This window comes from Puntigrus tetrazona, chromosome 16, assembly GCF_018831695.1.
Source record: "Puntigrus tetrazona isolate hp1 chromosome 16, ASM1883169v1, whole genome shotgun sequence".
Classification (NCBI taxonomy): domain Eukaryota; kingdom Metazoa; phylum Chordata; class Actinopteri; order Cypriniformes; family Cyprinidae; genus Puntigrus; species Puntigrus tetrazona.
The window spans coordinates 17,263,180-17,284,394 of NC_056714.1; the positions used below are offsets into that span (position 1 = coordinate 17,263,180).

Sequence of the window (21,215 nt, forward strand, 5' to 3'; positions counted from 1 at the left end):
GAGTGAGGGACCGTAATATAAGATGAGTACAGATCTTACAGAAGGACAGGAAGTTTCATGTATGTTATGAAAATATTTAGGAAACAGCAAGTTAAAATAAGATGAATAAGGAAGCATAAGATGAAAGGAAGAAAGAATAGGATGAAGTGAAGGATCATCGGATGTAAAATACGTTGAGAGGAAGTTACTATGAAGTGGTATATACTGTACATTGTGAAGTGGGAAATTGTATGGACAAAAAGCAGTGGTTTAGGATGAGACAAAATGGCACTGAATGAGAGGAAATAGTAAAGCTTGAGAGGAACACAATAAATAGCAAGAATAAGATGTACAGGATAAGAGAGCACGATAAAAGACAAGAGGGAGAAACACAGGCAGTGACATAGGATGAAATGGAAAAAGTACAAGCCTGAAAAAGGGTTGAGGTTAGAGGACACAAAGAGATTCAAGTTTATGATTGTTGAGTCAAGTTTTGCTGTCAGCTCTCTGAAGGGAAATGGAAGTATCTTCTAAAGTGAAAATACCCACAAATGTTACGAGAGCTTTAAGCTGCAGATTGAAGCGCAGACGTGCTGGTCTTGTGTCTGTTTGCCCCCTAGTGGTTCAGAGAGGAACTGCACCAAAGCGGGTGTGTTTGAACCAGGAGTGAATCTATCTGTCCCACATTGAGTCATATTCAATAAGCTTGTTTTATTAATGGCTTGTAATTCATTAACTGTGACCTAACTCTCTCATCTACCATCGCTGCCTATCCCTTTTAAAAAAAAAACAAGTGTACATGCCCAAAACCTGTCTTTCTTAGTCACTGCGTTCTCTCACAATTTCTATCCGTGTCTCCTCAGAAATACATGACTCAGCTTTCTCAGCTGTTCTCCACCTACACTAATTATGACTGCATAATGACCCACTGCTAGGAACGCTGCAGTTAACAGTGAGATTCCCTCCGCAGTTGTCCTATCGTACCTCGGTTTTCTCAACGCTGAACAGGTAGCTGGCCATCAACTGGAGTGCTTCGGGGTTGTGCTCGTCGTACTGTAAAGCTTTGTCGATGGCCTCTTTGCAACGGTCAGCGGCGCCCTCCTCCATGCTGTCAAACAATGAAGAGAGTTATAAAGCCGTTTAAAGCACGTAAAAACAGTCAGTGATATTAAACTTAAATGCAAACACGACATTTCTGCATTAAAAACCTGTGTGCAAATATTTTCACAAAGAAATTATGATCAATATCTACATTAAAAGACAAGAGATATTGAAAAAGGATAGGAAGAAAGGAGGATGATGGGTGAGATATAAAGTAAGAGATATAGGATGAGAAGAAGCGATATAGGATAAAAGGAAGCAGGGCAGAATGAGATCAAGTGGGAAGTAAGGTAGGATGAGAAGTCATCATGCAGGTTAAGAACATATTGAATAAGATAAGAGAAAGCAATGATGAATGAAAGGTAATAGGAAGCAGCATATAATAAGTAGGAGGATGAGATGAGAAAGTAAGAAGCACAAAAATGTCAATCACAAAAGCTAATATTAACCTAAAATTAGAAAAGACAACTCAATCTCACGCAAAACAAGTAAAAAGTCACTGCTTAAATAACAATAAGAAACGTATTACAAGCAATAGGAAAAAACGGCAGTAGAAATGCCGACATGCATTGTATAAAGTAATCAAATGTATAAAATCACTGCACATTGCCCTGTGTCTATATGAAATATATATTTGTTCTTATTAAAGGTTATTAAAGCGATATAGTGAAGAGTGCTTTTCTACTTCATGGTATGGCAGGGTAAAATACGACTAACATTCGGTGGTTTTTCCACAGTTTATAGAACGTGGTACTTTTTTTAGTATGAACCTCAGCTGAGATTCCAAACAAGCTGTAATGTTAGCAAAATGTGATGTGTAAACCCTGCTGGGTTCCAGGTTTCCTCGTTGATAGCTGAGGAGTGGATCCAGCGAGGGCTTGATGGGTTGCTGTGGAATTAAAAAGTTTATAATCCCGCCCACTCTAGAGTGGTACTAAAATGCTATGGCCAAGTTGAGCGTGCGAGCCGAGATAGGGTTTTTTGTGAAAAAGAAAATGTAAAAAATAAATAAATAAAATAATAATAATAATAATAATATTATATATATATATATATATATATATATATATAGATAGATATATATATATATATATATATATACACAGAATAGACGAATATTATATATGGATTAAGGAAAAAATCAAGTTATGACAATCATATAAACAATGACAATCATATATTTTTACCATGATTTACAAAGGCTATTGAACAAAAATCATTAGATGACCTTAAAAGACTCTTGTTATGGATAATCAACCCCTCAAAGCCAATCAACTGCAGTTTTAAATCTGTACCAATCTTTACCACTATTCTTCAAACCACTAGGTTTTAATCATTTAAAACACACTAAATTAGTGTAATTACTTTTTCTTTTATATATTTTAATAAGCACACGTTAGGTTATGCATGTCGTTTCATTTTTATATACATAGATCTGTTACCCTTAATGATCATGGAACATTATTTTACTCATTTTTAGAATTTGATTTTTTAAAAAGTTATCCTAAACATTAAAGTAGACACTTTCCTTAATACGTACATTTAATATGCTTTTTAATTTAATGCGGCCATCAAAAAGAGCCGCATCAAATATGTATTAGGATTAAATGATTTTTTGGAACTATTTCAAAGTAACACACGCTGCGTGATTTAGCTCTGTACGGGTACAATGTCTACACCAAAAAAAAATTACAAGTTTGACCAATAATTGAACTAAACAAGAGTTTCCACAGCACCCAGGGGCATCAACACTAGTGAAGAAAATGTTATTTGTTAGCACACACACTCTTTCCTGCTCTTGATTTTCCAGTTATCGCCTGCAGCAAACATCTACCACAACAACAACCCCGATATACACGTACAACCATACAGTACATCAAGAGGAAAGGCACAGAGACGTACTGTACTTTGCTAGAGGCTGCTGCTGTACCTTCATAATGCACACCAATGTGTGAAAATGGTATGGTGCTTACTTAGTAAATAATCCTGAATTTCAAATCTCTGGGTTTGAACGAAGTCACGTCGTGCCAAGATCCTCGGCAATCAACACTAAGCGCATCTCCAATCCAAATCTACTTTTCATCTCTCTCCTACCGTACCATTACTCCAATCCTGAATTCCCAACCCTCTCCCTCTTTCTATCCCTCTATCAACCAGTCTGTGATTAGATCTTTTCTGCAGGCCTCAGAGCAGATGGGCTCCAGTCTGCAGCGTCCCAGGTGTGCATGCATGTGTGTGTGCGTCGCATATCTCATCAGGTACAGAAAGCCAAAAAGGTTGAGAAATGAAAAGAGTGAGAAAGGCCAGAGCAAACAAAGATGGGCAGAAGTTGAACAGGAGCCAGCACATATCTGTGTAAAAAAAAAAAAGATATTTACCAGAGATCTGTGAAGAAGATCTCAGCGATGGAACAGAAGGCCACAGACACATCCTTCCTTGTGACAGCACAGGCAGATGGAAATGCAGCCGCTCCGAATGCACTAGCCTATCAGGGAACAGAACCACATGTGACCATGAAATAAAATAATAATAATCATCATTCAACCTGTCATTGTTGACTCACCTTATGTTATTGAGTTGAACTTAAAAAATAATTGTTCATCCTAGTGGCTCCTTAATTTCAAAAATTGGCACAGATATCATGCGCTATATTCCAACATAATAGCCGTGAGTAATGAACAGACCAAATTTAAGTCATTATTCACCGCTCCTTCGAGACTCACAAAATAAATATGCCACCTGTTCTTACGGCTTCAGCAAACTTTTATCCTTTATGTTTCTTTAACCTATCATAGCACGAAAGTTTCATTATTTTATGTTGAATTATAATATTTGTTATTATATTGTTTTGAAGTATTTAACCAATTTATTACAATAATATTTTTAACACACATTTAGCTAATTGTCAGCAGACAGCGTTTCTCCAGAAACCTCGGGTTGCAGAAAAGCTTTAAAAAGAATTATTTAAATGAATATATTGTTAGTAGCGGTATTAATATCGTAATGTATTCAAATAATCAAACTCGATTTAAATGATGAGAAGCATGCAAAAATTATTATTATTTTTTTTTAAATTGTAGTTGTTTTCAGCACTGCTCTATAGGACTTAATTTTCTGCTTATGTTTTATTGCCCTCTAGTGCTGAAAGACTCAACTGCATATTTATCACTAAATAAATCATACAACCGACTCATGTTTGTTCAAACTAGTACAACTATCCCTCAAGACAAGTCATTTAGACCACTGAGGGTGTACATTTTATGCTGCCACAATGCTCATTATTCATAGCATCCGAATTCAATACGCAGTAATGTATGCAAGGCCCATGCGGTCATTATAATTGATTACAGTTTGCTTTGATGTACGACGATATCAGTGACCCGCTGGTTTCCAATGACTCTCTACCTACAGAAACAACAGAAACTACATCTGTCCTTCTATCTTTCCCATTTACCTGGCCTGTGCATACAGACGCAAACAGCGCACACCATGAGACCAGCTCAGCATAACTAAATGCCTCCTGCTATTATGTCAGTGCTAATTCTGTGCCTTCCAGAAAGCATTACTCTGATTCAGCAGCTAACTTAGTAATCAATGCAAAGAAAGTGCTGTCCACTGGGAAAATGCACCACAATGATGGAACACATCCATTATTCATTAGCAAAAGCTCTCAGCGTTCTAAACAAAATTATAATTCCTTTGTATCTTAGAGAGTGATATTCTATTTACATCAGGTCTCAGATAGTCTATTTGTTTCAGGGTTCTGTGAAACTTTAAAACACATACAGTCACATCATATTTTACTGTACGCATACTTTATTGTGTTTTTATTCTAGCTATAACTTAAGGGAAAAAAATCTAAAAACTAAAAACTTTGACAACGTTCCCCAATATGGTAATAATTTAGTATCATTTCAGAGGGTTTTGAATTAGTTCATGAATCTATCAGACAATACTAATGTACGTATAAATGGAAAACTTAACTTATTTACTTACATATAACTTTTATATAACCATTAACTTCATTAAGTGAAAAAATCTCTGTTTTCAGTTACATTTTACCTGGATTTGCAAATTCTTGATAAGAAAGCATCTGACCAAATAATGTGTATGCCGGCATTTTTACAGTCCTGTTCCCCATGTACTGTACATATACTATGTATTTATTCAAGTAATTACACAAACTAGGTAATAACCAGGTAATAACCCTGTATGCATTCTCCTAAATCTAACCCTACCCCATTCAGTTACCTTACATCACAGTACTTTCTTAGTTATGACACATTTTTGTCAAGTCTCAATTTAATGTCAAAAATGCCAAATCCCAAACATTTGAATGGTAGTGTAAGTAAATGACAAATCTATTTAAAACGCTTGAACTGTTTATCAGCAGTGACTTGCCTCATTGGCGTGTTTGTCCATGGCGTTGAGCATGACCTCGGTTCCTTTACTGAAGTACTGTACAGCCTCTATGCCTGTGTGAATCTGCCCCAGGTACATGTACTTACTGTGGCCCTCCTCTGGACTGAGCTCCACAGCCTTCAGATACACGTACACCACTGTTAAGGACTGCAAGACTCAAATACAATCACAAAAGGAAAAACAAGCCCGGAGGCTTCACAAGGATAGTACAGGATAACATATTCAATGTAGCAGTCCGGTACATGTCTAAAGGATATCTGTTTAGCTTTCTCTGCATCTCCCAGTTCAGCGCAAATGTTCCCCATCATGTCCAGGAGGGTCAGGTTAGTCGGTTCAATATCCAGCGCTCGCTGACAGTACAGTCTGGCCATGTCAAAATCAAAGTTGTCTATACACTCTTCAGTCTGAGAAAAAAAAAAAAAAAAAGGTAAGAGTATAGTAGCAATCTAAAAACAAGCACTCATATTTAATGTCTGTAATATGTCACTATAGGAAATGCATTACCTTTTCAACTAGTTGATCTATTGTGTATTTTTCAGCTGTTTTCTTCTTGGCTCTATCCTGCATCTTGGCTTTCATTCTCTCCTGTGGTGACATCAAGGCACCTGAACATCAAGAATAGATTTTCACAAACCACTCACACAAGGTTTAATGTGAATAAATCTAGGTTAAGTACAACCACGACAAGTTTGGAAACCATTCTTTATTGCACTCTTATCTGGCATTCGTCAGATCACATGGATATTAGCTGTCATGTTTACAATAAACCGTTACTGTCAAAGCAAACACTGGTGACTGCTAGAGATGGGTTCAATTAATGTGACATTTTTAAAAACGTGTTTTAAAAAGCAGTATGATGAGATAGTTTAACATTGTAGATTCTTAAGACTGACATACCTCCAGTTGGTTTAGTATCTTTTCTTTTAGCTTTGCTTTTCTTTTTCGCTTTTGCTTGTCCGCCCATTGCTGTTAAATAAAATCTGTTAATTTATGTCACTTTTTATAAAGGGGAAACACTTCTCTACTAGAGGTGAGTTCACTTGCCAACGTGAAAGTACGCATGGGCTACAACGTGAATCGGTTAGACTAACTTCCTGTTAAGGCACATCTTTCCCAAAATAAAAGTCTCCGAGCATTTTCTTTTTTAGGTTTTCGTGCGTCTGTCGTTGAATCGTATATAACTGCTTCGATTCTCAATGCAAGATATGTTGTTCGGATGCAACTTTGTACAACCAATGGAAATAAATCATTAAATGCAACTTATTTTAGTCATTGAAATATTGGTAGTGAAAACAAGTGACTATACATGCTAAATGTAAATAAATAAAAACGGCAAAAATAATTGTTGTTTAATTAATTGTTAAATACGTTTTTTAAAATCAAGTTTACTTTTTTACGTATTTTTTAGCCAATTAATTTTTGCATTTATCATGTTCTCACAAAAGTGCCTTGATACCATGTACCATAGTGCGTGGTGCAGTGCAAATGCATGTAGTATTTATCTATTTAAAATGTTTAGGTGGTAATATATCCAGAAGAAAAGTCATTGTTTTCTGACAATCTATTCACTGTACAGTTTGTTAGGTTACATTGTCGACAAGACATCACTATAGCCTCTGTGGGCGCGCCTGCTTCACAGTTGGTATTTTAAGAATTTATGGCTGCCTAATCTCTTTCTTATATAACATTGCTTAGCCAAGCTTTCTGTATATTCAAGCTCAGCCTCCGTATTGTAGGTGGGTACGACATGCGACGTTGCCGTATGATTGATGGGCGGAATAACCAATCAGACCACTTCCTAGCTTGACGTCACCAGAACCTTCTCGATTTGAACCAATCTCTCACAAAGTCGAACTTGAGGTGGAGGCACGTAGTAAATAAACTGAATGGATCACAGAGCACTCTGCAATTACCCCAGCGAGCGTTTTTCACTGGATTTCACGGCATTTTCTTTGGGGGTTGTTTAGCGGAGCTGACAGTCGTTGACTACTCTTAAAAACGGGCTGTCGGAGGAACGAGCTAAACGTTTGTTTTGGACGTTTAATAACGCAACAAGCCACAGACCGTATGGTGAGTGAGTTACTTCGGTGAGGGCATACCAGGCCTGCCCAGTTAAACAGACAGAACAGAAAATTAAAGAACTGAATAAAACGTAAGACGTAAGAAAACATTCGTTTCAGACGCAACGCGAACCTGTATGTTACTAAAGCCGTTGTGGCGTGCCGCTGTTAACAGTCTGCGTCTTCAAAAGCTAACGTTCTTTCACGTTTTTGGCGCGAGCGTTCGGTCGCTTATCGCTCGTGGGACAGGTTTACGCACCAGTAGCGCGTCTGTGGCCAATGCCACCTGCTCACCGAAACCAAATCTTTGAGATTGAGCGGAATACAAAAGCAGGCCAGGACGAGTTCGCTAGCCACGTCGCGTGCACTACAGCGGTTAGCTGTCACAAGGATCTCCATTGGTCTCCATGCATGGTTTGAGTTAATATCGGCGAACATCAACAGAAATGTCAGACACTAATAAAGAAGTAGTGGATCTGGTGTGGGGCAGACCCAGTGGCGGAGGAGTGCCTGCGTCCCTCTTCCGCAGGTGGTCACAAGGTAAGCTGTCTTGATGTTTATTATTTTTTTTTAAATTCTTTAATTAATAGATACTAAAAGAAATCTTAGTTATGCTGACTTGTGTTGTAAAATCTGCAGTGGTCAGCACAGAAGACCGATGCCAAGACCCTGTTACTTCAGCTCGCCCAGTTATAAATTGTGATGAATTGCTAAACTGAGACTTGTGACATTGACTTTGGTTTGTGTTCACCGCTCCTTCTTACAGGCTTTGTGTTCAGTGAGGCTGAACGCTCTGCACTGGAGCAGTTTGAAGGTGGACCGTGTGCTGTCATTGCACCTGTGCAGGTAGTCGCTGCCTTATTTTTTTTCTGTTCATAGGTTATGATGTTTAGTCAGTAATGAAGTATGCGTGCATACACGCCTTTGTGAAGTCCAAAATATAAAAGCTGTGCTGCAGTGATGTAACATACAGGTTGATGACAAATAAAAGGAAAAATCCAGGGAAACCGGAAACATGCCGGAGTACTTTATCATGGGGCTGTTCTCTTCCAGGATGACAATAGCCCCATCCATAGGGCACAGGGGGTCACTGATTGGTTGGATGAGTAATTTTTGATAGCAGTGAAAATGAGTTGGCGAGGAACAGAAGTACAGTGTATATGATGGCTTGTGAAGTTGTTTAACAGGTACAGATAGTATTTGTATCATTTATCAGCTGGAGAAAAAAAAAACTTTTAAAAGTGATATCAATAATACTGTCCTGTGCCATTGTTATTATTGTTGTGTGGAGTCTTCTATTTTTTATTTATTTATTTATTTATTTGATTTTATTTTTTTACATTTAGAATTTTTTTTGAAATTGTGTTTTGTTATCATACTTGGTGAGCCCCTGCCTGTGGGAATACCTATAGAAGATATTTGAACAATGTTTTAAAGCATCCTCCTCCACCACCATTATCAAAACACCTTTTATAAGTATGGTATTTATTTCCACCACAAGAGTTCCAGGGACTTCAAAGCCAGGGTGCATTGAAACATTATTAACCCAACACTGCCAAGACACTAAGTTTTTCCTTTCCTTTGTCATCTGCCTTTATATCAGTCTGCAGATTCTGAGCAGTTACAGCTGAACAATTCCAAAAAATCCCATGTTGTCTGGTGGGCACAGATTCAGATTTTTCCACTTCAGACTGAGGGTTCAGTCTCGTTGGGAGGATCAAATCTTTTTAATATTTCGACCCGATTTTAGAGCATATTGTTTTCATTTGTCATGCGTCTCCTTGCAAATTTCTGCGTGAGCTTATGTTGAGAAAATACATGAAAGTCTGCTAGGTGTGATCCTCAGTTGCTTAGTGTTCTTTGTAACCACTTAAAAAGTTGGCAAGTGTGTGATACCTGCTGTTTTAAAATCTGTTCAGATTTGAAGTCATATTATTGTATTCCAGCCACTAGTTTTGCACTGACATTCCATAGCTATGTCAAATTCTACTTGATCTAGACATTTACAGGATGTCCTACCCTTTTCTTTCACCACTCTGTTTCCGTAACACTGGTGCAGTTGCTATATAAAAATAAAACACACTTTTATTGAGATGTGCTTTATTGTCAGATTGATTCTTTTGCCTGGTTAAGTGGAGCCCTAATGATTTGTATGTTTTGTTTGTGTTATTTCTCAGGCTTTCCTGTTGAAGAACATTTTGTTTAACACTGAAGGCTCAAACTGGAAAGATATCTCAGGTTTGGTGTGCATTATTTTATAGGAATTCCACCTTGTTTCTACTTTTGTGCACTCGAAACTCAGACCTCTATTTGATATTTAGGTTGTGTCAATACATAAATTAGGCCTTGTTATGATGAACGTCTTTTTAATGCACCTTTCCGCCCCCGTCATATTTCTGAGATGAAAGAAGTCATCATGAATCTTGTTGTAGGTACATCTGTGTTGTAGTCTTACAGTGGTCCTAAACAAGGACCAGATTTACTAACAGCTTACAACCACAGCAAATCCTCTTTTAGTGCTGAAAAACATGCAGTGAAAAGGTTCGGACACAGTCGACTTCATATGCGTTTGTAGGAGTTTTCCATTTTAGATGCAATTTATGACAGGAGAGTATTTAAATGAATTACATAATATAATTTACATTAGTTTGCAGCATTATTTACCGCCTAAAAAGCATGACTTAACCAATTTGGACCTGTGTTAGCAGATTACGCGCTTATTATAGCTCTGCTTGTTTTTGCTGCTCTTAGTAGATTGCATTGGTCATAATGGAAATGCACCGGTTGAACCTGTGCTCTTTTCTTTTTTGCGCATTGTCTGTAAATCACCTGCATTTCTTTCCCCGCTCCCATCTCTGGTTGTGCTCTCATGCTAATTTGCCCCGTTAAGTAAAATACATTTCTTATTAAAAGTAGCATTCTAAAACCTTTATTACCTGTCACCTGTAATACTTCTGCCTTTTTTGAAGACATGTGACAGGATTGTTGAAGAGAATATGTTTAGCCAAATGTAAAAAAAAAAAAAAAAAACGTTTTCTTCCCCTCCTCACTCCGTGAGACATACACTACACTAATCGTATTTAACATTATCTCTTGTCCTCATTAGTATGTGTATGTGTTATCCTTCTTGATAAACATGAACAATTGTCATTTCTTACAAATTTAAATTTGTTCAAACTCTGGATTAGTTTCTTGGGTTTTGCAGGTCTTTTGAATTGTATGCAAATACAGTTAATTATTTTGTTTACAGTTGGTTGTTGTGCACTTCCTTTAAACATTTATTTTAATTCCTAATATATTTGGCTGGTACCGGTCAAAGTTAATGGCATGGAACTATACTGGGACGCAATATATAGATTCCAACACGTCATTTAGTGGCAAAACTGATCAACTCGAATCTTTAAAGCAGCACAGAAAATGGATGCGTGGCATATGTGATGTTTATCCTTACAGAGGAAGAGCAGAGGACAGTCCTGTGCTCCACCCTCAGCGAGATCCTGGAGTCTGCCTGCCTCAGTAAGACACAGGCCTTTCACCTGGCCACTTTGCCTCGTGCTAAAACCACAGACAGCAGTGACATCACTGACAGCCACCCGGAGCCTGAGTCAAGCCAACCTACCGACACACCGAGTAAGAAAATAAGCAACAGTCATTCTCATGTTTCTGCAGATACTGAAAAGGGCCAAGTGACAGTGTTTTTTTAATAATACCTAACACTGATATGTGATATTTGGAATATCTTATCTCCTTTGCATACATTTACAGCAGATGATCCAACATAGCATGTTAGTGTAAACTTCTGGAGATGTGTGTTCTTATTAACCATGAAATTACAAATAATTTTCTCTGGAGCGTTTTGTCTTGTTAAATGCGTTTGTGTTTTTGCATGGTGTGTGTGTGTAGCTGCTTTGGCTGCTGAGGAGCTTGGCTTTGAGAGGTTTCACAGCATCATACAGTAAGTCCACAAAGTCTTTCCACACCGCGTGTTTCTCTTTCCTTATGTCTTCGCTGGCTTACACTTTCCTTCTCCTTGTGTTACAAATAACAATTTCCGTTCAGAAATCTCCAGTATTGCAGGGGCAACTAAATTCATAATGAGGGTGCAGCTTAAAAAACTTCTGGATAAATTCAGTCAATAGGATCTTTCCCAAGGCTCAAATTGTGACTATTTTGGTCGCATATGCTTCCATAACTTAATCTGTGCGACCTCAAAATTTTGCTTTTGTGCGAGTTCGTGTAATTGTTGTAGTGCGACCTGTTGACCTGAAAAAGCAGTGACTGAGTGATCAACAGCTAATATTAACCAACCCAAAATCTGCATTAAAATTAAGAATGTAAAGATGAAATCTGTTAATATATAATTTTTTTTTCTTGTGTGTGCTCATGAATTTTTTTGCTGGTGCTCCTAACCTTTTAAAGTTGGGGGCACCAGCTCTACCAAGTAAAAGTTCAAGCCCTGTTTCCCAATTGATATTCACATTATGGTTACTCCTTCCTCAGGAAGAGGACTCTCAGGACTGAGGTGGAGTTGAGAGAGGTGGTGCTGTCACTGTACGACACTTGGAAGAACAAATTTGGGGTTCTGCTATTTCTGTACTCTGTCATACTTACAAGGTATATCTTTACGTTTCTCATCCGTAAAGTCTTTTCGCCAGTTTTTGAAAATTCCTTTTTAAAAATAAGAGAATAATGAGCTTGCAGGGTAACAACCTTACATCTACACTACTGTTCAAAAGTTTGGTTTAAAAATGTTTTGGCCAAGCAGCCAAAAAAATAAAGATCTTACTGTTAAGCGTATTTTATTGGATTGTACGGTTTTAATATTTGTGTTTAACTGGTTTATTTAAAAATGTTGCATGAATGTTTTTGTAGAATTTTATAATGTTTTGATCATTGCATACGTTGTGTAATTTATTCTGAAATGGCCATTAAAACAGCCTCGATGCTGGCATGCCATTAAAAAAGTGAATTAATAAATAAGTTTTGAATGATAGCATAGATGGTTAATTATGTATATAATTTGTCCAACATGCTTATTCTTGTGTCTGCGTGTGTGTATTTATGCTCTGATGGAAATCACAGGGAATTGAGAACATAAAGAATGAGATTGAAGACACCACTGAACCTCTGATTGACCCTGTGTATGGCCACGGCAGGTAAAATGCATAATAGCTGTTTCTTGGCATTATATTTGATTGTGTGACTTTTAGGAAGCTGTTCCAATTATTGGTTCTGATAGGTTTATCTTTTGTTGTGTAATGCTGTTTCATAACACTGCTTTTATCATTTAATGTTAGTGCTGGCTGTTTTGTTAACCTTTTCTTTCCATACTTTTTAGCCAGAGTCTAATCAACCTTCTGGTGACGGGTCATGCTGTATCTAACGTTTGGGACGGTGATAGAGAATGTTCTGGAATGAGTATGCTATATATTTTTACTGAATATTATGTACATGTGTTATGTGGCACATGTGTTAACATGCTGTTTGTTTTTTAAAAAAACTTGAATCACAATATGTCACAGTTGTGCTGCTTTTGTAGACCACTTGGTGGCAGCATTAGCTAATATTTTGTAAGAAATGTCTGCTAAAAGGAATGCTACAGTCATTAGGTTAAGGAGTGCTTAATGTTGGACAGTTTATTTTTGTGCAGTTGACTAAAATATAATTTCTTTTGATTTTTGTTTTCTGTAGAGCTTCGTGGCATCCATCAGCAGGCCTCTGTTGGCTTCCTCACACTAATGGAGTCACTGCGCTATTGCAAGGTGGGCGTCTACTCATAAGCACCCTCACAGTACCTTCCAATACTGTAGTTAGATTTATCATTCATGTGGTATAGATGGTGTTCTCAGTCTACAGTGTAGATAAATCTGGAATCCCATTTTGGCAAGTGTTGTGTAAAAGATGCAGAGTGTCTAGATGCCAAAGCTCACAGTTTCTTTGTGGTTTTGCTGTTCTCCAGCCATACATCTCATAGGGAATTTGTGAAATGGAGTTGCAACATAATAACCTACTGAAATACTGACTGCATTGAACAGACTAGTGTCACAGTCATCACTCAGGCTGTTTGTTTTCTTCTTCTTTTTTTTTTTTTTTTTTTTTTTTTTTTGAAAATTTTATGATGAGGAACAGACATTGTCTAGGTTTCTTTTCACACACAAAACAACCACACGGAATTCTACATTTCCATAATTATTTAGTCCCCATTTACTTTATTGTTGTTCATGTCCTCCATTTTTCTTTTCTGTTTCTCTTCTCGTCTTATTTTATCCCCTTACTTTTTTAAATGTGTTTTTTCTTTTATTCTTGGATTCTTAGTAGTACTTTTGTGTGTGTGTGTGTGTGTGTGTGTGTGTGTGTGTGCATGGTTCTCTGCTCTCTAACCAATGTGTTGCCCTCTAAAAGGCAAACATCAGAGATCTGGCACCTAGTGCATGCATCCTGTATGTTTTATGAGCCTGGACAGGAATGGCTCTATTGTTTTAACCTGTGGAGAAAGTAATTAAGAAGCTGCTTTGTTTTGGATGGCACCGTGCTACGCAGAGCTTCAGGATATGTGCAGTGAGTTGTGTTTTGACTAGAGGAATGCAGGAATGTATCGCTTCATATTTAGAACCATCTGAGCCTCCATCACAATATTCATGATCATTTTAATCCGCACACCCCTGGAAGGCTTTCCCGCCCAAATCTGCTGCTGATACTCACCTGTTGAGTGATGTGAGCTGAGTGTGAGGGCTTTCAGTGTTTGGATGCACTGCTGGAGATCGAGCTGTAGGTAGAGTGTGCAGAGCTTCACTTTGAACTCTGTGTTTTTGAATAATTCCATAGTCTTGTGTTAAACTGCTGACTCGCATCTCATTCTGTTTTAATTTGGTTTTGATTGGTGGATGTGGTTTTCTGTGCATGCAGCATTTGTAATGTGGAATCAGGGGTGTGGAACTTTTATCATAACAAGAGCCATTCATGCTGCTTAAAAGTTTGGGCTCAATAAGTTATTTGCTATATATATATATATGTGTGTGTGTGTGTGTGTGTGTGTGTGTGTGTAATGGACAAGTTGGACACATGTTCAGTACCATCTAGGGCTGGGTGATTAAATAGATTTTATCGAGTAACTCATATGTAGTTTACGTTCATCTATTTGAATGAAACTCTGTTTTCTCTTTTAACATCCCCTCTGGGCTTCCGTAGTTCCGTGTACAGAAAGAAAATGTCAAGTACAATAGAACTTTATAAAGGGGAAAAAATACCAGATGAGTTTTATCGCAGTTTTTTTATCATTGGGAAATCATACTGTATATAAAATTGCAGGAATCAGGGAACCTTCTTTTGCACAATCGTTTTTTGGTTTACTTTCACTTTTGAGATTTGTGATCACACATACTATTTATACTACAAAGCATCTATTTAAATCGAAAATCTAAATAAACATGAAATATGAATAAATGTTAAAAATAAACATTATTTTAGATTGACAGTGATTTAAAAATTTTCGGTTTTGTTTTATTAATTTTTTTTTTTTCTCCTTTTGGTAGTTACAGAACGTTTTTAAATGGCCTTGCAAGCATGTTTAAATGGTCTCTGGGGCCATATATAGCCAGGAGTTGACATTCACCCCCGCTGATATAGAACATGTTTCAGTGCTCATAATACAATAAACTATTCATAATCAATTATAGTGAACTTTTTCGTTTTTTGTTAATAGGCATCTTTATCATTATATTGGGAATCGCCAGCTATTCAATCAATCAACTTATCCCAGTGAATCAACCTGTTTGTGATGGTTCTGGAATGTGGCTGGCCAGGCCGTCATGGCATCGGTATGGAGATTGCTGATTAAACTGTTGTTTTTTTTTTTTTTTTTTTTAAAGGTTGGCGCATTTCTCAAATCTCCAAAGTTCCCTATTTGGATCCTTGGCAGTGAGACTCATCTTTCAGTATTCTTCACTAAGGTGAGTTAAGAAAATAAGCTCCTTTTCTTCCTTCTTTCTTTACTCTCTATTCCTTATCTGAAACAGTCTGGCAGTTTACTTTTTTATTTCATTAGTAAAGACTCAAAAATACAAGAATGTGCTAGCTAATAGATTTAGTGCTTTAGACGTCTTCTGGAAGAGAAAAGAAAGTGGGGAGTATGGGGTGGATGATGAGAGGCAGAAAGAGGTTTTTGGACTTATAAGGCATCCAGTGTGGTGTGTCCTGGCTTCAGCCCACGCGGCATGCGGTCAGATTTGGCACTCTGACATGCTCACAGAGAGGGATGGCTAATGTGAGGTGTATCTCGGCTCTGAGTGGAAATGTCTGTTCATGTAACCGTAGTACTTGGTGTTAAAGCACGTCTTCATGATGGATAATCAGACTTCCAAAGACTTGCCGTTAGGGCTGAGCAGTAAACTATATAATTTTAATATCATGAAATTTATCTTTTTAACAATACGTTCTGGGCACTTTTACTCTGTATGGATTAATCTGCCAGCCTGTCTTACAGCAGAAATAAAACAGCCAGTCAGTGCACGTCACTAATAAGTCTCCAGAAAATACAGCTTTTAGGGAAAACTAAAATGGATGTTACGGTTCCCTAAAATGTAGCTTTTTTGATTAATGTCGTAGAATATGAGGAAAATAATATTATGATAATACATTTGGCCATACAGACCAGCCGTACTTGCCATATGGTTGCTAGACTCTAATGGGTACTTGCTCAACTGACCAAAAGAACCCCCTCCAGGTTTTTGGCATATTGTGGTCCCTAGATAGGGCCTAGGTCAATCTTTCAGTGTTTTTTTCCCCATTTTATTGTTACCCTGTTGAAAGCCCTAAACACATTGCTTGGAAAAGTAATAGCACACCTCAGGCTGAGCTATTTGAGGTATAATTCATGTTCACAGCCGAAACGGTATGGGACATGTTATGCTCGGATGTTTAGTACCTGGGATAGAGGTATGTTCAATCTTCAGACTGCAAGTATAACAATACAAATGGTGACTCTTGTGTTTTTCATATTGTTGTTGTCACAATGCACTGCTTCTCGGGGCTTACAGCTTTATTTAAGTACAAGAGAGCAAGACGTTTTAAAACCCACTGGATTACAGTGTTTACAGAGGTTTGCGTGAGCACCCATGTGTTTTATCCCTTTAATAAAGAGAGGAAATGCATGTTTCTCATGAAGGTTTCCACCTGGAGGCAAATGAGATTGACAGCAAGCATTAATCATGGTCTTACACTTAAGGCCACTTACTGTCAGTACATTATCCTCATCCGGCGTTTGTGCGTGTGCCGAGAGAGGGTGCGCGCTAGAGACTCTTTTGGTCCATGATTTGTTTCCTTCCTGTTCAGGAAATTTTCTGACAGTGACTGAGTATTCTTCCCCTTAAACTTTAAAGTAGACACTTTTTTTTTTATGCAGATTCAATATAAACAAAATTTGTGTGATTTATTTTAAATGCAGTACATGTTTCCTTTTAAATGTCAAAACATTCGAGCCAAAATTTTAATGGTTACACAAATAACTAATATTACAATGTAGCTGTTCTGTAGGCAGCACTAACATAAAGTCCTTAGAATGTAGTTATGTATTATTTAGAAATAGACGGGTCTCTCAGCAGGGCTAGCTGATTTACTGTTAATGCATAATGGACTTGGAGCAGCCGTGCTTTAATGTATGTGACGACTTGAGTCTTTTCATAGTTGATGTCTCATCCTGATTAGAGCTGCAGGACTAACAAAGGCTCATCTCATACTTCTGCCCATAAATCACCTTTCACCCATCTGCCCAGGTTCCTGTGCGTGGGCCAGTTGTACTGTGTGTGTGTGTGTGTGTGTGTCTGTGTGCTGTTAGTGTAGTAACTATATAGTCTATGTAGAGATTTTCTACATAAGAGCTCTGAAAGTAAAATTTACTGTAAGTGTCCGTCTCATCTAAGTCACTACACACTGATAGTTTTCCCATGCTGTGCTCCTGCTTTTCCAGACTTCTTGGTTACTTCCTAAGTTTCCTTGAGCAAATCTTAGCTTGACTACAGTATGATCTGTTGGTCCTGGTGAAGTCAGATGCTGTTGGGAAGTAACTAAAAGCAGCTGTGCTTCCAACATAATTGCATTCTACAGTAATGTGGCAGTGTTTCAGCTGCTATCAAGTAGCATCTTTTGTCTGATTTGGCTAGTTTAAAACTAGTTTAAGTCACAGATTTATGCAGTTGTTCACATAATTATTTTTTGCTGTATTTTGTCTTCCATTTTGTCTTCCAAATGATTATTTCATTAAATAATTAGTTTGGTTATCACTATTTTACAGCACTCTTCTTTTCAATTGGTCAGTTGTTGTGTCATGTGATCAAATGTTTTTATATGATCACTGCTACACTGGATAATTGTAACCATTGTCCCAGGTAACCGTTAATGTTTCTCATATCACTCTGGTCTCTTTCTTCTCCTATAATACAGTGGTTACAGTCCAAATATTCCATGTCTATTTATTTATTCAGGAAATACTTCAATATGAGAGAAAGCTGTGCTTTTAATTTGTGAGGCTCTTGAAGTTGTCAAGCATCAGTTTCAAAGTCGTTTCTCCAACACTGCACAGATATGCAGTTTCTCACTAGCCTTTTTTTGTATAGGTCTTTATTCAATAAATATTGGACATGAAGCGTCTTGATGGAGAGCTAAACCTCCAACAGATTTTACACATTCTCACACTCAGCTACTCTGTGCCCGTGAGCCCTAGAAGATCTTAATGATTTAAGGGCCTGTTACTCTCTGCTCTCTTATACAAACAGCAGCCCCATTCAGTGTATACACACACACACACACACACACAATCATTTGAACTGTTATGCTCCTCAGGGCACCCACTTCCCTCTCTCCACCTTCTCTGTAGGGCTGGTTAGCGGTGTATAGCCTCAGGTGTGTAATGCCACTGTTTCCGGTAGGAAAGCCGATCTTTTCCCCCCCTAGAGCTCTGTGTGTGTCCATCTGGTGTCGTTTTCCCGCTGGAGTCACCAGTAGAGTCAGCCACTCTGCCAGGCCCTCAGAGAGGGAGAAAAACTCTCAGGCGACAACTCAAAGAGCAGCTGTTAACAGGATGCACACTAAAGCCTTTGGATTAATTGGATTGAAGATGCATTGCCTAGTTAGCTAACTTGATGATACAATTCTGTTTGTTTGATCTTTTGATTGTCCTGAACCAATCAAAAGGCTGCCTGCTGGTTTTTATTCATTAGTAGTGCACAATATTTTGATAACCATATTTTCTTTTAATTTAGCAATATGGTATCAGTATGTTATCTTTGTATTTGACAGCTGTTCATCAGGTGTGGAGAATCTGAGATGAAGTTCAGTGGCTTCCTTAAAGTTTCTTTTAGACTTAAAGATTTCTCTCCCATGGGGATTTGTCTGTTAACAATTTGTTTGCAATGAGACATGGAAGGTAGTTTTAGTTTTTTCTGGGGTTTTTTTGCCTCTCTCTTTTTGTATACACACAAGATGGGTGTTCCTTATGACAAGTTTTAAGCCTGTCTCCCAACGGATCCATACTCCTGTGACCGTCTTTGTTTGTCTCTGTCTTTGCTTTTAGCTTCTAATAGGGTTTGTGTTCCACTCTTATCTGATTTATGCGCACACAAAGCAGCAGACACTATACAAATGACCTTTCACAGAGGTCCTGAGAGGGCCACGGACACACACAGACACAGCAGTGGTCACTAAAGGAATGATCTCAGGTCCCAGTGGATGAACAGCCACACATACCCCTGAGGACAGTGAGTAATGGAATAGCAGCTTTTAGCGCAGCTAGTAACTATAACCGTGTATAATGCAGAGAAACATGATCTGCGACTACTGAACCACAGTAGCCCTGTTTATACCAAATCTGATGCTTCTCTCACTCACACACCCACACACAAGGTGATTAATGGGTCTGCTGACGCTGTGGCCCGTGTTAGACACAAAGATGATGGCGTCCATCTTCAACTGCTTTCACTTTTTTTAACCTCTCATAGCTGCTTTCAAGCTCCGCTTTTATTTGAGGTGATGAGCTTCACATCCCTTATTTCCTTCCATCCTGCTATGTCTCTCTAGAGGCCCTTTGTCTGTATCTAAGTATGGGATGTTAACTTTCTTCTTATCCCTCGTTTCCTTGTTCCACTCATCAGACCACGTACTGTCTCGGATCTGATGAGGTTAACATCCTCATCATTTTATAGATCCCTTGGTCCTCTTCTCCTTCCTGTCCACCCTTTAGGGGCCTGATCCCTTGTTATACCCACAAACCACTGCAGCCGGCCCTTAGCTTACAAAGCTGTTTTCGTCCAGTTTCCAATTTGGCCCCCTGCTTGGTGCAAAAATACTTCTTAAATGATGGCGCTACAAAACTGAGGGATGTTATTTAATGGCTCTGTTCCAAAATATGAGCTACCTGTGGAGAATATATTCTGGGGCATTGTAGGTATGCCTTGATATGAAGGCTCTTGATCACAAATATTTGCTATTCCTAATATTATTTTATTTTCCCAAGCATTAATATATTTGTGGTGATTTTATTTTAATTTTTTTTATGGGCGAAATTTGACTTTTGTACAAAAAAAAGTGAGACTGATCTGCACTGAATTTAAAACATTGTTCTTAAACCAAGTATAATATTAATAATAATAAATAATAATCATAATATTATTATCATTGTATACATTGTATTACAAAAACATTGTGTTGATCCGATTTTTTTTTTTTTTTTTTTTTTTTTTTTTTTTTACTGAAAACTAAACGCAATTAATGGCAAACCTTTTCCTATCACTAGGCATAGAAATATGAAAGATTATAAGTCTGAAAGTTTATTTTTCTATGCTTACGGTCTAAGGCTTAATATTAATTGAATGCAGTTCATTTATATTTAATCTTATTTAAAATATTTTAGTTTAACTTTTAAATGCTCCTCATAGATTTTAATAGTTTGATGCTAGAATGTTAGCCACTATAAAGTTTCTGTGGTTTCGATGTTACGCAACGGCCTGTGTAGGTAATAGTCGGCAAGTTAGCTAACTTTAGGTTTTCGAACAGAGCTCTTTGAGAGGAAAAAGACACCGTAATGCTGGTAAAGTCGTCTGGTGCGCCCCAGGGCTCTGTCATCCTCTACTAATTTACTGACTCCATGCCCCCCAAACACAAACACACGCCTCACTTTTGTGAGTCCCACAGGAGCTCACCTCACTGCAGCAGTCGTGCTTCTGTAGGGCCCTGTTCTGCTACTGTGAGGAGCTCTCCATCTTTTGTATCGCCACATAGGACGAATGTGTTCTCACAGCGATAGTGCAACAGTGAATGTGATCCGAAACCAACACGGGTTCTGATTTCTGTCAGCTTGAAAGACTTCAATCACATTCTTATGTCTTTCATGAAAGGATGGCACAGTGGGATGTACGCTAACATATGTAAAAGAACAGAATAGGAAGGAAGGAAAATAATATCGCTTAATAGATTCCAGTCTCATCAGACACTGTGTGTTTCAAGTTTCATCAGACAGTTGTCTCTCAGAGGCATTGTGCTTTCTGACACATCATTAATCATTCCTTTAGTGGAATCTGATCTATTATACACGCTTCAGCTTTGTAGTGCCGCACTTACGCACGCATTTAAAAACACAGCTTTTAAAGCCTGTTCACACCAAGA

General features: G+C 37.9%; 2 protein-coding genes across 2 annotated transcripts in view; one reads left to right on the forward strand and one right to left on the reverse strand.

The window, feature by feature from the left end:
* si:dkey-12j5.1 (probable assembly chaperone of rpl4) overlaps positions 1-6,590 on the reverse strand; it is a 79,287-nt gene extending 72,697 nt beyond the window's left edge. Inside the window, 6 exon segments of the mRNA XM_043261805.1 lie at positions 964-1,087; positions 3,459-3,565; positions 5,482-5,631; positions 5,760-5,906; positions 6,007-6,107; positions 6,400-6,590. Coding sequence (XP_043117740.1) covers positions 964-1,087; positions 3,459-3,565; positions 5,482-5,631; positions 5,760-5,906; positions 6,007-6,107; positions 6,400-6,466 — 696 coding nt within the window. The 5' untranslated portion in view covers positions 6,467-6,590.
* Positions 6,591-7,340: 750 nt separating this feature from the next.
* mindy3 (MINDY lysine 48 deubiquitinase 3) overlaps positions 7,341-21,215 on the forward strand; it is a 30,149-nt gene continuing 16,274 nt past the window's right edge. Inside the window, exons 1-10 of the mRNA XM_043261697.1 lie at positions 7,341-8,102; positions 8,329-8,408; positions 9,740-9,800; positions 11,016-11,192; positions 11,466-11,517; positions 12,063-12,204; positions 12,645-12,718; positions 12,901-12,980; positions 13,254-13,324; positions 15,431-15,511. Of these exons, the coding sequence (XP_043117632.1) occupies positions 8,009-8,102; positions 8,329-8,408; positions 9,740-9,800; positions 11,016-11,192; positions 11,466-11,517; positions 12,063-12,204; positions 12,645-12,718; positions 12,901-12,980; positions 13,254-13,324; positions 15,431-15,511 (912 nt within the window). The 5' untranslated portion in view covers positions 7,341-8,008. The remainder of the gene's footprint in view (positions 8,103-8,328; positions 8,409-9,739; positions 9,801-11,015; positions 11,193-11,465; positions 11,518-12,062; positions 12,205-12,644; positions 12,719-12,900; positions 12,981-13,253; positions 13,325-15,430; positions 15,512-21,215) is intronic.